The sequence below is a fragment of the Leptopilina heterotoma genome, unplaced genomic scaffold (assembly GCF_015476425.1).
Source record: "Leptopilina heterotoma isolate Lh14 unplaced genomic scaffold, ASM1547642v1 Lhet_60, whole genome shotgun sequence".
In the NCBI taxonomy this organism is placed as follows: Eukaryota; Metazoa; Arthropoda; class Insecta; order Hymenoptera; family Figitidae; genus Leptopilina; species Leptopilina heterotoma.
Genome location: NW_025111138.1, coordinates 3,136,545 through 3,149,066, shown reverse-complemented (window position 1 = coordinate 3,149,066; position 12,522 = coordinate 3,136,545). Strand labels below are relative to the sequence as shown.

The following is a 12,522-nucleotide window of genomic DNA, read 5'->3' as shown; positions in this document are numbered from 1 at the left end:
TTAAATTGAAATTTTAATCTTTTTATAAACTAATAAAAATTTTAATTGTAATTCTTTCAAAATTAAATTATATTAGATGCAATTTGGACTTTTTAATATTCTTTGTAAAGTTCAACGATTTATCAATTATTAAATTAAAATTCTTTGAAGATTTGATTTTTTTTCTGTAATAAAATTTTTTTTAATAAATTTAATTTATCTTCATTTCGATTTCACACAAAATTTCTATTAATTTGATAATTTTTTAACATCAGTTCTTTCAAATTTAAGTATTTACAAAATTGAATTAATATTTTTCAGAAAGAAAATTTTTTCATAATGTGGAATAAAATTATTTGAAAATTAAATAATTTTTTAAATAAATATTTAATGTTTTTAATATTTTGAAAGTGGAAAAAGAAATTCAAGGAGTGTTTAAAGTTTTAAAGTATTACAAAAAGGTTTTTTAGAGACAAAGAGAAGAATTTTCTATTTATTCTTTTTTGGTATTTTTCCAGCAATACTTTTGATAGAATTCATTGACATTTCCTTGATTTTCCAATGACCAATTTTATTTTTTCTGACATTTTTCTGATTTTCCTGACCTGTGTAAAATCTCATATTCATAAAATATTCAATAATTCCTGATTTCGAATTTAGATAATTAAAAAAAATTAGTTATTGCTTTTGGGGTTCCTTTCTCTATAGAGAGCGTCACATTTTTTTAATAGTAAATTGTTTTTTATTTAATAGTAAAAATTGATTTACTTGTTAAAAATTGATTTATTTTGTCGGATATTCTTCAATTTTATTTTTATTCAACCTATTGTCTCTATTATTATTTTTACGATTTATCCTGATATCAGGATTTCTTAAAATCTACGCACCCCATAAGGGTAATATTAAAAAAAAAAGATATTGACTTACCAAAAAGAGTAAAATTTTCCAATGAATATTGACATACCAAATCATCACTGCAATTCTCCAAATTGATTCCATTCTAAAACTTTGGTTTAGACTGCACTCGTTGTAAGAAGAAAAATTTCCAAATGTAAATTGTCATATGAATTGCCATCAATTTTCGAAGAATTTCTCCATGATTATAGTATAATCGAATAGTAATTTCTTTTTATTTCTTCATATATTTTTCCATTTCTCGAAGAATAGCTCCACAAAATCTAATTTCTCCACGATTTTCATTTTCTATACAATATTCTACATTTCTTATCTGCAACAAAAAATAATTTTCTGTATTAAAAATTAAAATAAAAAAAAACACGCTAAATATAAAAAAAGAAACTTTTAAATAAAATCAAAAAATGATAACTAATTAAATTTATTTTCAGATGCATGGATATGATATGCCTGGAGGACCACCACCTCATTTACCACCACCTGGAATGATTGGCGGACCTATGAATGAAGGTTTAGGCGGCGGTGGACCACTACCACCTCCTGGACCTCATCATCCAGGAGCTCTGGACATGGGCCAGCATCCCGATAGTACAGACAGTTATGTAACTTATCTAGAAAGTGACAGTGATTCCCTACACCATGATACAGGAAGTCCATAGTGCCGTCCCCTCAATCTCCGTTGTACATACAATAATATGACAAGGCGCGACACCGACTGCTTTCCTCATTCAATGATGATCAGTCCACAGTCGACAAATTGAAACAAGAGCTTAAATATTGTTTTTAAAATCGTAATAAACAACAAAAAATCATTACACGCTTTATTTATTCTTCGTTGATTTTTTAATTATAAATTTTAAGTTTTAAAAACAAATATACATTTATCAAGAAAGATAACAACATTATCAATAAAAAAAAATGATGATAATAATATGATAAATTGGGATCGTAAAAAAATAATTAACTCAAATTTTTAGCTTTTGTACATTTTCGTATATATAAAGGACGTTAAAAGACTTCTTGTATCAAGTGTACATAAAGTGAAAAGAAATGTACATTTTAGAGATAAGAAAATCTATCAGTACCGCATTTAGATAGACCAAAATATTAACAAAAAAAATTCGAAGTGTCAGACAAAAAAAAAATTGTGTATTATAAAAAATTGTTTTTAGAGATAAATAAATGTCAACATTACATCTAAATGCGATACTGAAAAATCAACAGATCATATAATTAATTTATAACATACTCAGGCCCAAGAAATTATTGTTATAATATAAAACAAGTAAACGACGTAAAATTTCACTGACATTGTAATTGATAAATTGTAAGTATTTTAGTATTCACACTGTCGTAAGTTGAATCGTTTATAAGTTGTAACGCGTCACACGTATGTCTGCATAATAAAATTTGCATATAAGTTATGTGTCTTTATACACATTCAAACAATACCAAAGCATGCGCGATTTTCAGTAATTAATGCACTTCTTTGTAAATAATTATACACACCTTGGATATTCGTATCTCTAAAAATGTTGACAATTTTTTTTTTTCATACCGATCAGAGAAATCAATACTTATTTCTATACGTACAAATAACTAATAATTTACCATTAAATAATTTTTCTACTTCTGAATTACTTTTAGAGAAAAATATTTCAAATTCTGCGATTGTAAAATGTAAACATTTTTAGGTTATGCTTTTATAACAGAGTTTCAGACATAATTAAAGTTTCATAGTGATACGAAATAATGTTATTGTTTACAGAAGTTGCTCTGAAAATACTATTATCTGAACATTTTATGTGTGTTTCCGTGATTCATATTTTTAGTACTGTATACCCGTATATGTATATTTAAAGAGAGTTTTATAATCACATTCTAATTTTTAAATTGTCAACATTAAAAAACTTTTTTCTTGTTTTATCGTGAAATAAAAACAAATTGGAGCAAAAAAAACACCGATTAATTTAAACAAATTTAAAGAACTTTCTTTTTTTTAAAGCACGTCGCTCTGCTGTGTATGTTACTGAAAATTTTTTAACTTTTACGTACCACTTTTACGTTCCCAAATTTTCTTGAATATCTTCGAATTTGTATAATATTTCTATACAGCCATAGCGTATGATAATAAAAATTCAAGATGAATATTGTAAAATATTGTGCTTTTAATTTATTTTCTACATTTTCTATATCATTTTCCCATTTTTTAAACATACATAACCTATAAATGACGAAATTTCAAACGCGAGATTCTTTCGCATAAAAAGGGGAAAAGTTTGTCGATTAATCTTTCTAACCTTAAAAAAATACTCGGCACTTGAATTGTTTCCACGATTGTTTGGAATATTATTGTTTTTTCAACTTACTTTGATATATTTTTCCGCTTTTCCCTCCTTTGCACTGCAATGCGACCAAGCGCGTCTCCTCCATCTTTGCTGTGTAATCGCTGTAACGGTTGAAATTAAAGACGGTAATTATCGAAAAGAAATTCTCGTCGAAAACCGGATAATATTTAATATAATTACACATTTACGGGGAGAAAACAATTAATTCGATTAGAAGATTTAGAAAAATCTAAATATTTTGCACTACTTTTATGAAAGAATATGAAAGACTGTGAAAGACAGGAAACCCCAAAAACGGAAATGGAAATACTTAAGCCGAATTCACAGTGTGACCTGCGCACAACAGTCCAACCTCTGAAATGTGACTTATCTGTTTCGTTCACACTTCACACTTCCCTTTATTTTAGGATCTATTCACAACTGAAATATGATTTTTGTCCACAATTTGACTCAAAAACATAAAGGTGCTTTTATACCTAAAGGCGCTTGCACACTTCCAAATTTTTAGGCGAGCAGCGAATTTTCACGGCCTTGAAATGCACATTACTAAATATGATTGGCTCTGACAAAGTACATTTTCACGCAGCTTTTTGTAGAGCCAATCATATTTAGTAATATGAGTTTCAAGGCCATGAAAATTCGCTGCTCGCCCAAAATTTTGGAAGTGTGCAAGCGCCTTAACGCAATATACTCAATTAAATTTTACAGATTTTATTCTAGAAATTTACCTTGTTAAATCATTTCGCATTTTTAATTTGCAAATAAATAAATAATGTAAGGATGTAATTTTAACTCATCTAAAATAAAAAAATACTTTTTTTTTCGTCTGTAGTTGGGATATGAACGTACATTTAAGGCTTAAAGTTTCAAGTGAGATACAAAAAGATACGTTCCTTACGCAAGCTCTTTAACTATTTCACACCTACCCAACCTTGCTTGACAACAAACGTGCATGTGTGAATATTAAATTTGACAAACAAAACAATGTTTCAAATATTTAATTGTTATCAATAATATATATTTTTATTAAGTTGAACAATTTAAAGAAATAAAATGCCTCCAAAACCAAAAAAGGTAAAAATAATAAATTTACTATAAAATAATTAAATTTACATGTATAAAAATTTGTAGGTTAAGATAGTATATGTCATTGCGAAATTGACAATAACTTTCGATATTATTTAACTTTCTTTTTTTAAATTATAGTCACCTGCAAAAGTAGAGCAAAATGCAAAAGCTCTAAGCAGTACTCTAAGTACAATATCCTCAGAATCAACAAGAAGTGGACTTACAATTGAGGCTGAGGATAGATTTGAAGTAGAGCTACTTTGGTGTATTCAACAATTACAAACACTGCTAATTGATGGAAAAATGTCTGACAAACAATTATATATTGCCAGCAAAAATCTCAATACTCTAAAAAGTAATTCAGCCTCATTGATAAAAAAACGTCAAATTATGCGAAATACATTTGGTGATTATAGAGCAAAAATGTCAGAAGATGAGAAAAAGTACAAAAAATCAAATTCAACGATAAAATTCACGTCTCCAGCGTCAACAAATAAAAGTTCGACATTTTTAAAAAAATCACATTTAAAGCCTTGTTTGGATTCTAAAATAGAAGTAGTTGAATTGGAGAAAAAACCAACCAATTCACCAAGTAGTTTATTTAATTCCGATGTATCGAATGAACCGTTTAAATTCAATTTTGTTCAACCAGAAGATTAATAATAAAGATTTTTATATAAAAAAAAAACGAACATGAATAGTATTTCTGAGTGCGATTAATGATAATTTTGATTCTTTACTTAATTACTATTAATAATAGAATACATAATGAGTTAAAGTACTGATCGTTAAAATATGTTAATTAATTTAAATACCTGCAAGGGGAAGTTTGTGAGCATCTTTTACAGTGAGTCGTGACACAAGGTCCTGTGGCGCAACGGATAACGCGTCTGACTACGGATCAGAAGATTCCAGGTTCGAATCCTGGCAGGATCGATCTTTTTTTTCCTGTAAGAAAGATATTTTTGTATTTTTTTTTCTAAACGTTACGAAAAAATACCTATTACTCCTTTCAGGAAAAAAAACGTTAATATTTTAATTAATTAATAGTGAAATAGGTTTTTATAGGTATTAATACCTTCTGAAAACAATCTTGACATGTGTCGACAGTGTCGACTCTACATTCCTGAATCCACATCAGTCATTTCGATTTCTAACCTAAATTTCACTAAAGCAACGTGTGAGATAGAAAGTTTTTTTTTATAAATCAAACCGCGTCAGTTGTATTTCTAATTTCTTTCAAGAATGGTTGAAGACGTGGCAACTGGAGTGCAGAACGTGACATTAAAAGATGAAAAGGCATGAAAATCCAAATTCATCATGATTTTTTGTTAAATTGTAAAATTAAGACAATAATATGTTGACAAATTTACGAATCCGAGTATTGAGCGTTGTTCAGTGCCGCTATAAATGGACACATGCTGCGGTTGGTTAGAATTCTATTAAGCATTGCTCTTTTTTCATATTGTATTGTCAATATTGTTTAATCAACTATTTATCGGTAACCAATAATTTTCATTGTTAATTTTTTTGGGATATTAATTGTTTTAACCGTAGGCATTGTGCGTGATCAATAATCTGACGTAACCTTCTCCTGTCTCGAGTGTGCTCCAAACGTGACATATTATTATGAATCTTTAAACTATTGTTATTAAAGTATAATTTTGTAAATAATATAAGTATAATTTTGGTATTATTTTCAGTTTTTAAAAATTTGTTTGTTTTCTGTTTAGAAGAAAATGAAGCCACCGAAGGGAAATGCAACAGAGAAAAGCACCATTTCGGAGCTAAATCCACCTCCTGCTTATATTCAGGTAATGTTTTTGTATAGAAAAATTATTATTAACAGAAATAATTAACAAAAGGGGAAAATATATTCTTTTGAATTATTTGAATAAATTATCTTTGAAGATATTCGAGAATAAAAATTGTTAAAAATTTAACAAAATATTTTGGTTTTTTTTTTTTTTTTGAGGTTAGGATTTAATGTTTCAATTTCTATTTTGAATGAATTTCATCAGAAATTCAATCGGAATCGGAATACTCTTTGGAGTCAGGGAAAAAATCAAAATTTTGTCTGAAAATCAGGAAAAAGTTGGGGAAAAGCAAAATTAAATTTGTCATGGCAAACTTGTTAATGAGAATAAATATTTAAAATTGACTTACGAAACTTTTGTTCCAGGATCGAATTAATCTTTACGATAAACTGAAAGCTGAATATGAAACGGAATTGGCTGCTAAAATTCCTGAGGAAATAAAAATTCTCCTTCCAGATGGAAAGGAAGTGACAGGTCAATCTTGGCGTACAACTCCTTATGAAATTGCAAAAGGTATTAGCCAGGGTTTAGCGGACAACGCCGTAATATCCAAAGTCAACAACGAACTTTGGGATTTGGATAGACCCCTGGAATTTGACTGTAAACTGCAACTTTTGAAATTCGATGATTCTGAGGCGCAGCAAGTATTTTGGCACTCTAGTGCTCACATTCTTGGCGAGGCGATGGAACGTATTTATGGAGGTTGCCTCTGCTATGGTCCACCAATAGAGAGTGGTTTCTATTACGATATGTTCCTTGGCGAAAAGGGAATTTCAAATCTCGACTTTCCCTACGTCGATAGTCTTTGTAAAAACATAACCAAGGAAAAGCAGCCCTTCGAGAGGCTGGAAATGAAAAAAGAAGATCTTCTCGAAATGTTTAAATACAATGAATTTAAAGTACGAATTCTCAACGAGAAAGTGAAAACGCCCACAACAACTGTCTATAGATGTGGATCTTTGATAGATTTATGTCGAGGTCCCCACGTGAGGCACACGGGAAAAATCAAAGCAGCAAAAATCACGAAAAGCTCCTCGTCCTACTGGGAGGGCAATGCCAATGCCGAAAGTCTACAGCGTGTCTACGGTATCAGTTTTCCAGACAATAAACAATTGAAAGAATGGGAAAAATTCCAGGAGGAAGCTGCAAAACGTGATCATAGAAAAATTGGAAAGGAACAAGAATTATTCTTCTTCCATGAATTATCTCCTGGTTCATGTTTCTTTCAACCGCGAGGTGCGCATATTTATAACACTCTAGTTGAATTCATACGCTCGGAATATAAAAAACGTGGATTCCAGGAAGTAGTGACGCCAAATGTCTATAATACAAAACTCTGGCAAACATCAGGACACTGGGAACATTATGCGGAGAATATGTTCTCATTTGACGTTGAGAAGGAAACATTTGCTCTGAAGCCAATGAATTGTCCCGGACATTGCATGATTTTTGACGTACGCAATAGATCGTGGAGGGAACTTCCATTGAGAATGGCAGATTTTGGAGTACTTCATCGTAATGAATTGTCGGGAGCACTCACCGGGTTGACGAGAGTGAGAAGATTTCAACAGGACGATGCTCACATTTTCTGTACTGTTGATCAAATCAAAGAAGAAGTATTGGGTGCACTGGACTTTTTGAAACATGTTTATTCCGTTTTTGGATTTACTTTTAATCTTGTCTTGTCAACTAGACCGGAGAAATATTTAGGTGAATTGGAAGTTTGGAATCAAGCTGAGAAAGCATTGTCTGACAGTTTGGATAAATTTGGCGAGCCGTGGAAGGAAAATCCTCAAGATGGTGCTTTCTATGGACCGAAAATTGATATCACGATCATGGATGCGTTGAAAAGAGCACATCAATGTGCTACTATTCAATTAGATTTCCAAATGCCAATTAGATTCAATTTATCGTACATCAGGTTTGTAGAAAATATATTTTAACCGTGCAGTGAAAATTTCAAAAATAAAATTCTCGTGATCTAGAAGTTTTTAACTTTCAACTGAATTTAATTTAAATTGTAATGAAATTAATTGAATTTTTGTCAAGAATTATATTACAATTTTTTAAAATAATTGCATTCTTTCGAGGAATTTCATCATTTATAAAAAAAAATTAAATTCTTGTGGAGAATTTTATTAGATATTAAATCAAAATAATTGAATTTATCGAAGAATTTTATTCAAATTTTTGTAAATAATTCTTTCGTAGAATTTTATTGAATAATTAATTAATTGAAATCTATTAAGAAATGTTATTCAAATTGTGCTGAAAATAATTCTTTTGTAAAATTTTATTGAATAATTGAATAATTGATTAATTGAAATCTATTAAGAAATTTTATTCAAATTGTATTGAAAATAATTGAATTAATCCAAAGTGCTTTATTAATTACGAAAATAATTGAATTCTTACGAAGAGTTTTAATAAAATTTTTTAAAGTAATTTTTTTTGAGAAATTTTATTAAAATTCAAAAAATTGAATTCTTTCGATCAATTTTATTGAAATTAGTACAATTTTAACAAAATTCCTCGAAAGAATCTAAATTTTATTAAAACTTTTAAAAGAAATTAAAATTTTTCGAGGAATTTCATTATTTTTTAAAATAAAAGAATTATTGTGGAGAATTTGATTATTTATCAAAATAATTGGATTTTTACGAAGAATTTTATTAAAATTTTTAAATATAATTCAATTCATAGGACGAATTTTAGTAAAATTTTTTTAAATAATTCAATTCTTGGGACGAATTTTATTAAAACATTTAAAAATAATTGAATTCTATCAAGAAATTTTATTCAAATTGTATTCAAAATAATTGACTTTCTCCGACGAATTTTATTATTTATAGAAATAATTGAATACTTGAGAAGAATTGAAATTCTTGCGATGAATTTAATTACAATTTATGGAAATAATTTAATTTATTAAAAAAAAAATTTTGAACTTTTTAAAAATAATGTTTTTTTTTAAGTTTTAATTAAAAATTTTGAAAGTAATTGAATTTTACGAAGCATTTCTTTAAAGTTTTTAAAATAATCGTGTTTTGTTAATAATTGTAATTCAAAATTTTATTAATTTGAATTTTATCAAAATTTTTAAGAAATGATTAAATTCTTTTCAGGATTTTATTACAATTTTTCAAAATAATTGAATTCATTCGATACATTCCATTAATTTTTTTTAAATATAATCTGTTTTGTTAATATAATTATAATTAATAATTTTATTATTAACTTTTATTAGAATTATTGATAAAAAATCGAATTCTTTTGAACAATTTCATTAGTCTCCATAAATAATAATAAAATTCTTTTGAAGAGTTTATTTGAATTTTTTGAAAATAGTAGAGTTTGGAAATATTTGAATTAATCAAAGAATTTTATTCAACTTTTAAATTAATCGTGACTGGTAATAATTGTAATTAATAATTATTTGAGAATATAATTTGAATTTATTTGAGAAACTTTATAAAACTTAAACTGAAAATAATTAAATTTATGTTAATATTTTTTTTCTGCCCACGAATTCAATTATTTTTATTACGATTTTTCTAAAATTTCTCTATTTTATTTACAAACTTTGAATATAGTTTTTAAAAATAATTGAATCCTTTAGAGAAATTCTATTAAAATTCTCTAAGAAATAGAATTAAATAATTTTAAAAAATTCTTAACAAGTTGAATATTATTATTGTTTCAGTGAAACTAGTGAGAAAAAGAGACCGGTCATTATTCACAGAGCAATTTTAGGCTCCGTGGAACGAATGATTGCGATTCTCACCGAATCTTATGCTGGAAAATGGCCATTCTGGTTGTCACCGCGTCAAGTAATGGTAATTCCAGTCGGTCCAATGTTTAATGACTACGCAAACACAGTAAAGGAAAAACTTGCCGAAGCCGGATTCATGGCTGAAGTCGATATTGACGACAGTGACACGATGAACAAAAAAGTTCGAAACGCTCAATTGGCTCAGTTCAATTTCATCTTAGGTAAATATTGCGCACCTATTGCACTGATTAAAATATTTAATATTTACAGAATATTCTATTCAAGAAAGAAAAATTATAATTTAATAATTGCAATTTTTATAGTTAGGTGTAACTAATTGTAGAAATTGTAACTAATTGTAATTTTTGTAATTAATTATAACTAATTGTAGTTTATTGTAATTAATTCTAATTACACTTTTTCAGTTGTCGGAGAGAAAGAAAAGAGTGCCGGCACTGTCAATGTAAGAACGAGGGACAATATCGTTCACGGAGAAATATCAATTGTGGATTTAATAAACAAATTCAGCACTTTCAAGGAGACGAAAGATAAAAATTGTGAAAATACTTTCAACAGTTAGATTGTTTTGTAATTTAATCGTAAGTCGCATTTAAAAATATTTGTAACAATAATTTATAATTCCAACATATAGACATAGTTAAATGTAAATTTTCACTATTTTGCAAAGCATGAAACTTAAAACTACTTGAAGGAAAAAAATTCGTCTTGAATTTGTTGCGATTTTACAAGCACTTTTTATATACGTTCATTGCAAGTAAATAAATTAATTTTGGGCTAAAAGTAAATAAAATTCTTTTAATTTTTTCTACCGCTTTGTTTTTTATCAAAAGGTGGAATAAAAATATTATTCATTATTATCGTGATTTGCAATATCTTTATAATTTTTACAGCACTCTGATTACATTTTTTTTGTTTTCATTAAACTGTATGAAGATGGAATATACAAAAAATCATGAGAAAAGCTTATTGTTAATTGTTATAAATGAGTCATGTGTTTATGAGCTCCACTATAACATCATTGAGTGGAAAAACTTTTACAAACTTCTATGTATTGATACATTAATACTTTTTTATTTTTTTTATTCATTACCTCACAATATTTCTGACCAGCAATATTTGATATATTGATATTTTCTTAGTTTTCTGTTTCTATGTACAAACGAAAAAAAAATTCTTTAAACAAAAAAAAAGAAAAATATCCAAAAATGAATTAGAGTTTCATCTCTAGAGCATTTTTTTATGTTAATTATATCAAAAAATTTGATTGCCTATCAGACTCAATCATTAAAGATTCTTTTTCTTTTTCTTCCACAAAAATGTTTAGGATACAAAAGTTTTACAAAGACTTAAATAATAAAATATTTTACCTCACAGTATTTTGAAACGGCGCAATACTTAAAACATTTCTAAAAAATAATTCAGTCGTGACAAAAAAGGATGAAAATTGTTTTTAGATTTTCGTTTTTTTTTTTGTCTAATTTTTTATCTTAGTCTCGATTAATCTTTTCTTATCCAAAGAAAAATTTTAATAGACTTTTGGAAATTATTCAACATTTGTGCAAAATCTAAATATAATAAATTGTGTGTTCTAAAATTGGATTCTAAAATTGTATTCAAATAGAATTCTAAAATTGTATTTAAATAGATTATAAATTTAAAGAAAATGTCTATTAAATTTTTTCTTTGGGTTCATTATTAATAACATCAGATTGCAATTAGGTAAAGAGCCCGAATCTTTGTTGCTACATTTTCTATTTTTACTTTTCATAAGGCTCCTAATTTGTTATTTTAAGTACAATGGGTCCAGGTTGTCTACACAAAGTTTTTTTCATTGAGATCGTTGTGTTTTAATCTATAAAATAGGGAATTACCTCAAACAAAAAGGAAACAAATTTCTTTACTCTCGAGAATAGAATTCGTTTCCTTAATTTGAGGAAACCATTGCACTCTAATTAAAATTGAGACACTAAATTGCACGTTTAATAAAGCAATGCTTATTCTACTTATTTACATAGTCAATAGAAATATTTTTCTAATTTCTATTTACATTTTATACTTTCTAAAAAAATCTATCAAAAAAAAAAAAAACAATAATTTCTTATTCGAGTCTCGAAATAATTCTTTTAACAAATATCTTCTTGTAATAAATAAAATAATTGTTGTCGTTAAAAAAATGTTTTACACACAATTTACGAATATAAATAAATAATTTACAAACATCGAGAAATTTTTCTTATGAAGAAAAAAATTAATATTATTCATTTTTTAAAATTCTTTGATAACAAAAATATGTACAATGGAAATCCCTATTCTACGAAAATTATTTTCATTTCGCCTTGGACCACAAAGACAAATATTCATTATTATTTATTATTTATTATAATTTTAGATTTTCTTCTATAAATTGATAAATTTACAGAAATTAAAAAAAAAAATCTCGCGATTTCGTCACATTTATTTCCTATATGTGCAATATTTTGTAGATATTTACACGCAACTATAATATAAAGTCTGCTGCCATTAAAACTTTGGCAGATTTCTTCATTTCTTTTTTATTTCTTTATATTTTAATTCATTAAGAATTATTCGACGAAGTATTCAC

At 27.2% G+C, this 12,522-nt stretch overlaps 3 protein-coding genes, 1 long non-coding RNA gene and 1 other non-coding gene across 8 annotated transcripts in view; 4 read left to right on the top strand and 1 right to left on the bottom strand.

The window, feature by feature from the left end:
• The window catches only part of LOC122509470 (insulin gene enhancer protein ISL-1), a 40,616-nt gene extending 37,588 nt beyond the window's left edge, over positions 1-3,028 (top strand). Inside the window, exon 6 of one of the 2 annotated variants that reach the window (XM_043623586.1) lies at positions 1,326-3,028. In XM_043623586.1, coding sequence (XP_043479521.1) covers positions 1,326-1,553 — 228 coding nt within the window. In that variant the 3' untranslated portion in view covers positions 1,554-3,028. The remainder of the gene's footprint in view (positions 1-1,325) is intronic. The other variant, XM_043623587.1, reaches the window with a different exon arrangement.
• Positions 1-3,518, bottom strand: part of LOC122509472 — a 104,750-nt gene extending 101,232 nt beyond the window's left edge. Inside the window, exons 1-2 of the long non-coding RNA XR_006302359.1 lie at positions 3,264-3,518; positions 907-1,207 (exon numbers count right to left, since the gene is read on the bottom strand). This is a non-coding gene — a long non-coding RNA (uncharacterized LOC122509472). The remainder of the gene's footprint in view (positions 1-906; positions 1,208-3,263) is intronic.
• A 645-nt stretch (positions 3,519-4,163) lies between these two features.
• On the top strand, positions 4,164-4,998 carry LOC122509471 (UPF0488 protein CG14286). The gene is made up of 2 exons (XM_043623589.1): positions 4,164-4,316; positions 4,449-4,998. Exons 1-2 carry the CDS (start codon positions 4,296-4,298, stop codon positions 4,968-4,970), a joined length of 543 nt encoding a protein of 180 aa, XP_043479524.1. The 5' UTR covers positions 4,164-4,295; the 3' UTR covers positions 4,971-4,998.
• A 175-nt stretch (positions 4,999-5,173) lies between these two features.
• On the top strand, positions 5,174-5,246 carry Trnar-acg. Its single transcript has one exon. It is a non-coding gene; the product is annotated as a tRNA-Arg (tRNA).
• Positions 5,247-5,377: 131 nt separating this feature from the next.
• LOC122509468 (threonine--tRNA ligase 1, cytoplasmic) lies at positions 5,378-10,705 on the top strand. 3 transcript variants are annotated; one of them, XM_043623583.1, is made up of 5 exons: positions 5,378-5,736; positions 6,044-6,124; positions 6,493-8,048; positions 9,831-10,120; positions 10,325-10,705. In XM_043623583.1, the coding sequence occupies exons 1-5, from the start codon at positions 5,668-5,670 to the stop codon at positions 10,477-10,479; spliced, it is 2,151 nt and encodes a 716-aa protein (XP_043479518.1). In that variant the 5' UTR covers positions 5,378-5,667; the 3' UTR covers positions 10,480-10,705. The 3 variants fall into 3 exon arrangements, with proteins under 3 accessions (XP_043479518.1, XP_043479519.1, XP_043479520.1); XM_043623584.1 differs by having other exon boundaries at positions 5,382-5,609; XM_043623585.1 differs by lacking the exon at positions 5,378-5,736 and adding an exon at positions 5,789-5,811.
• Positions 10,706-12,522: the final 1,817 nt, after the last annotated feature.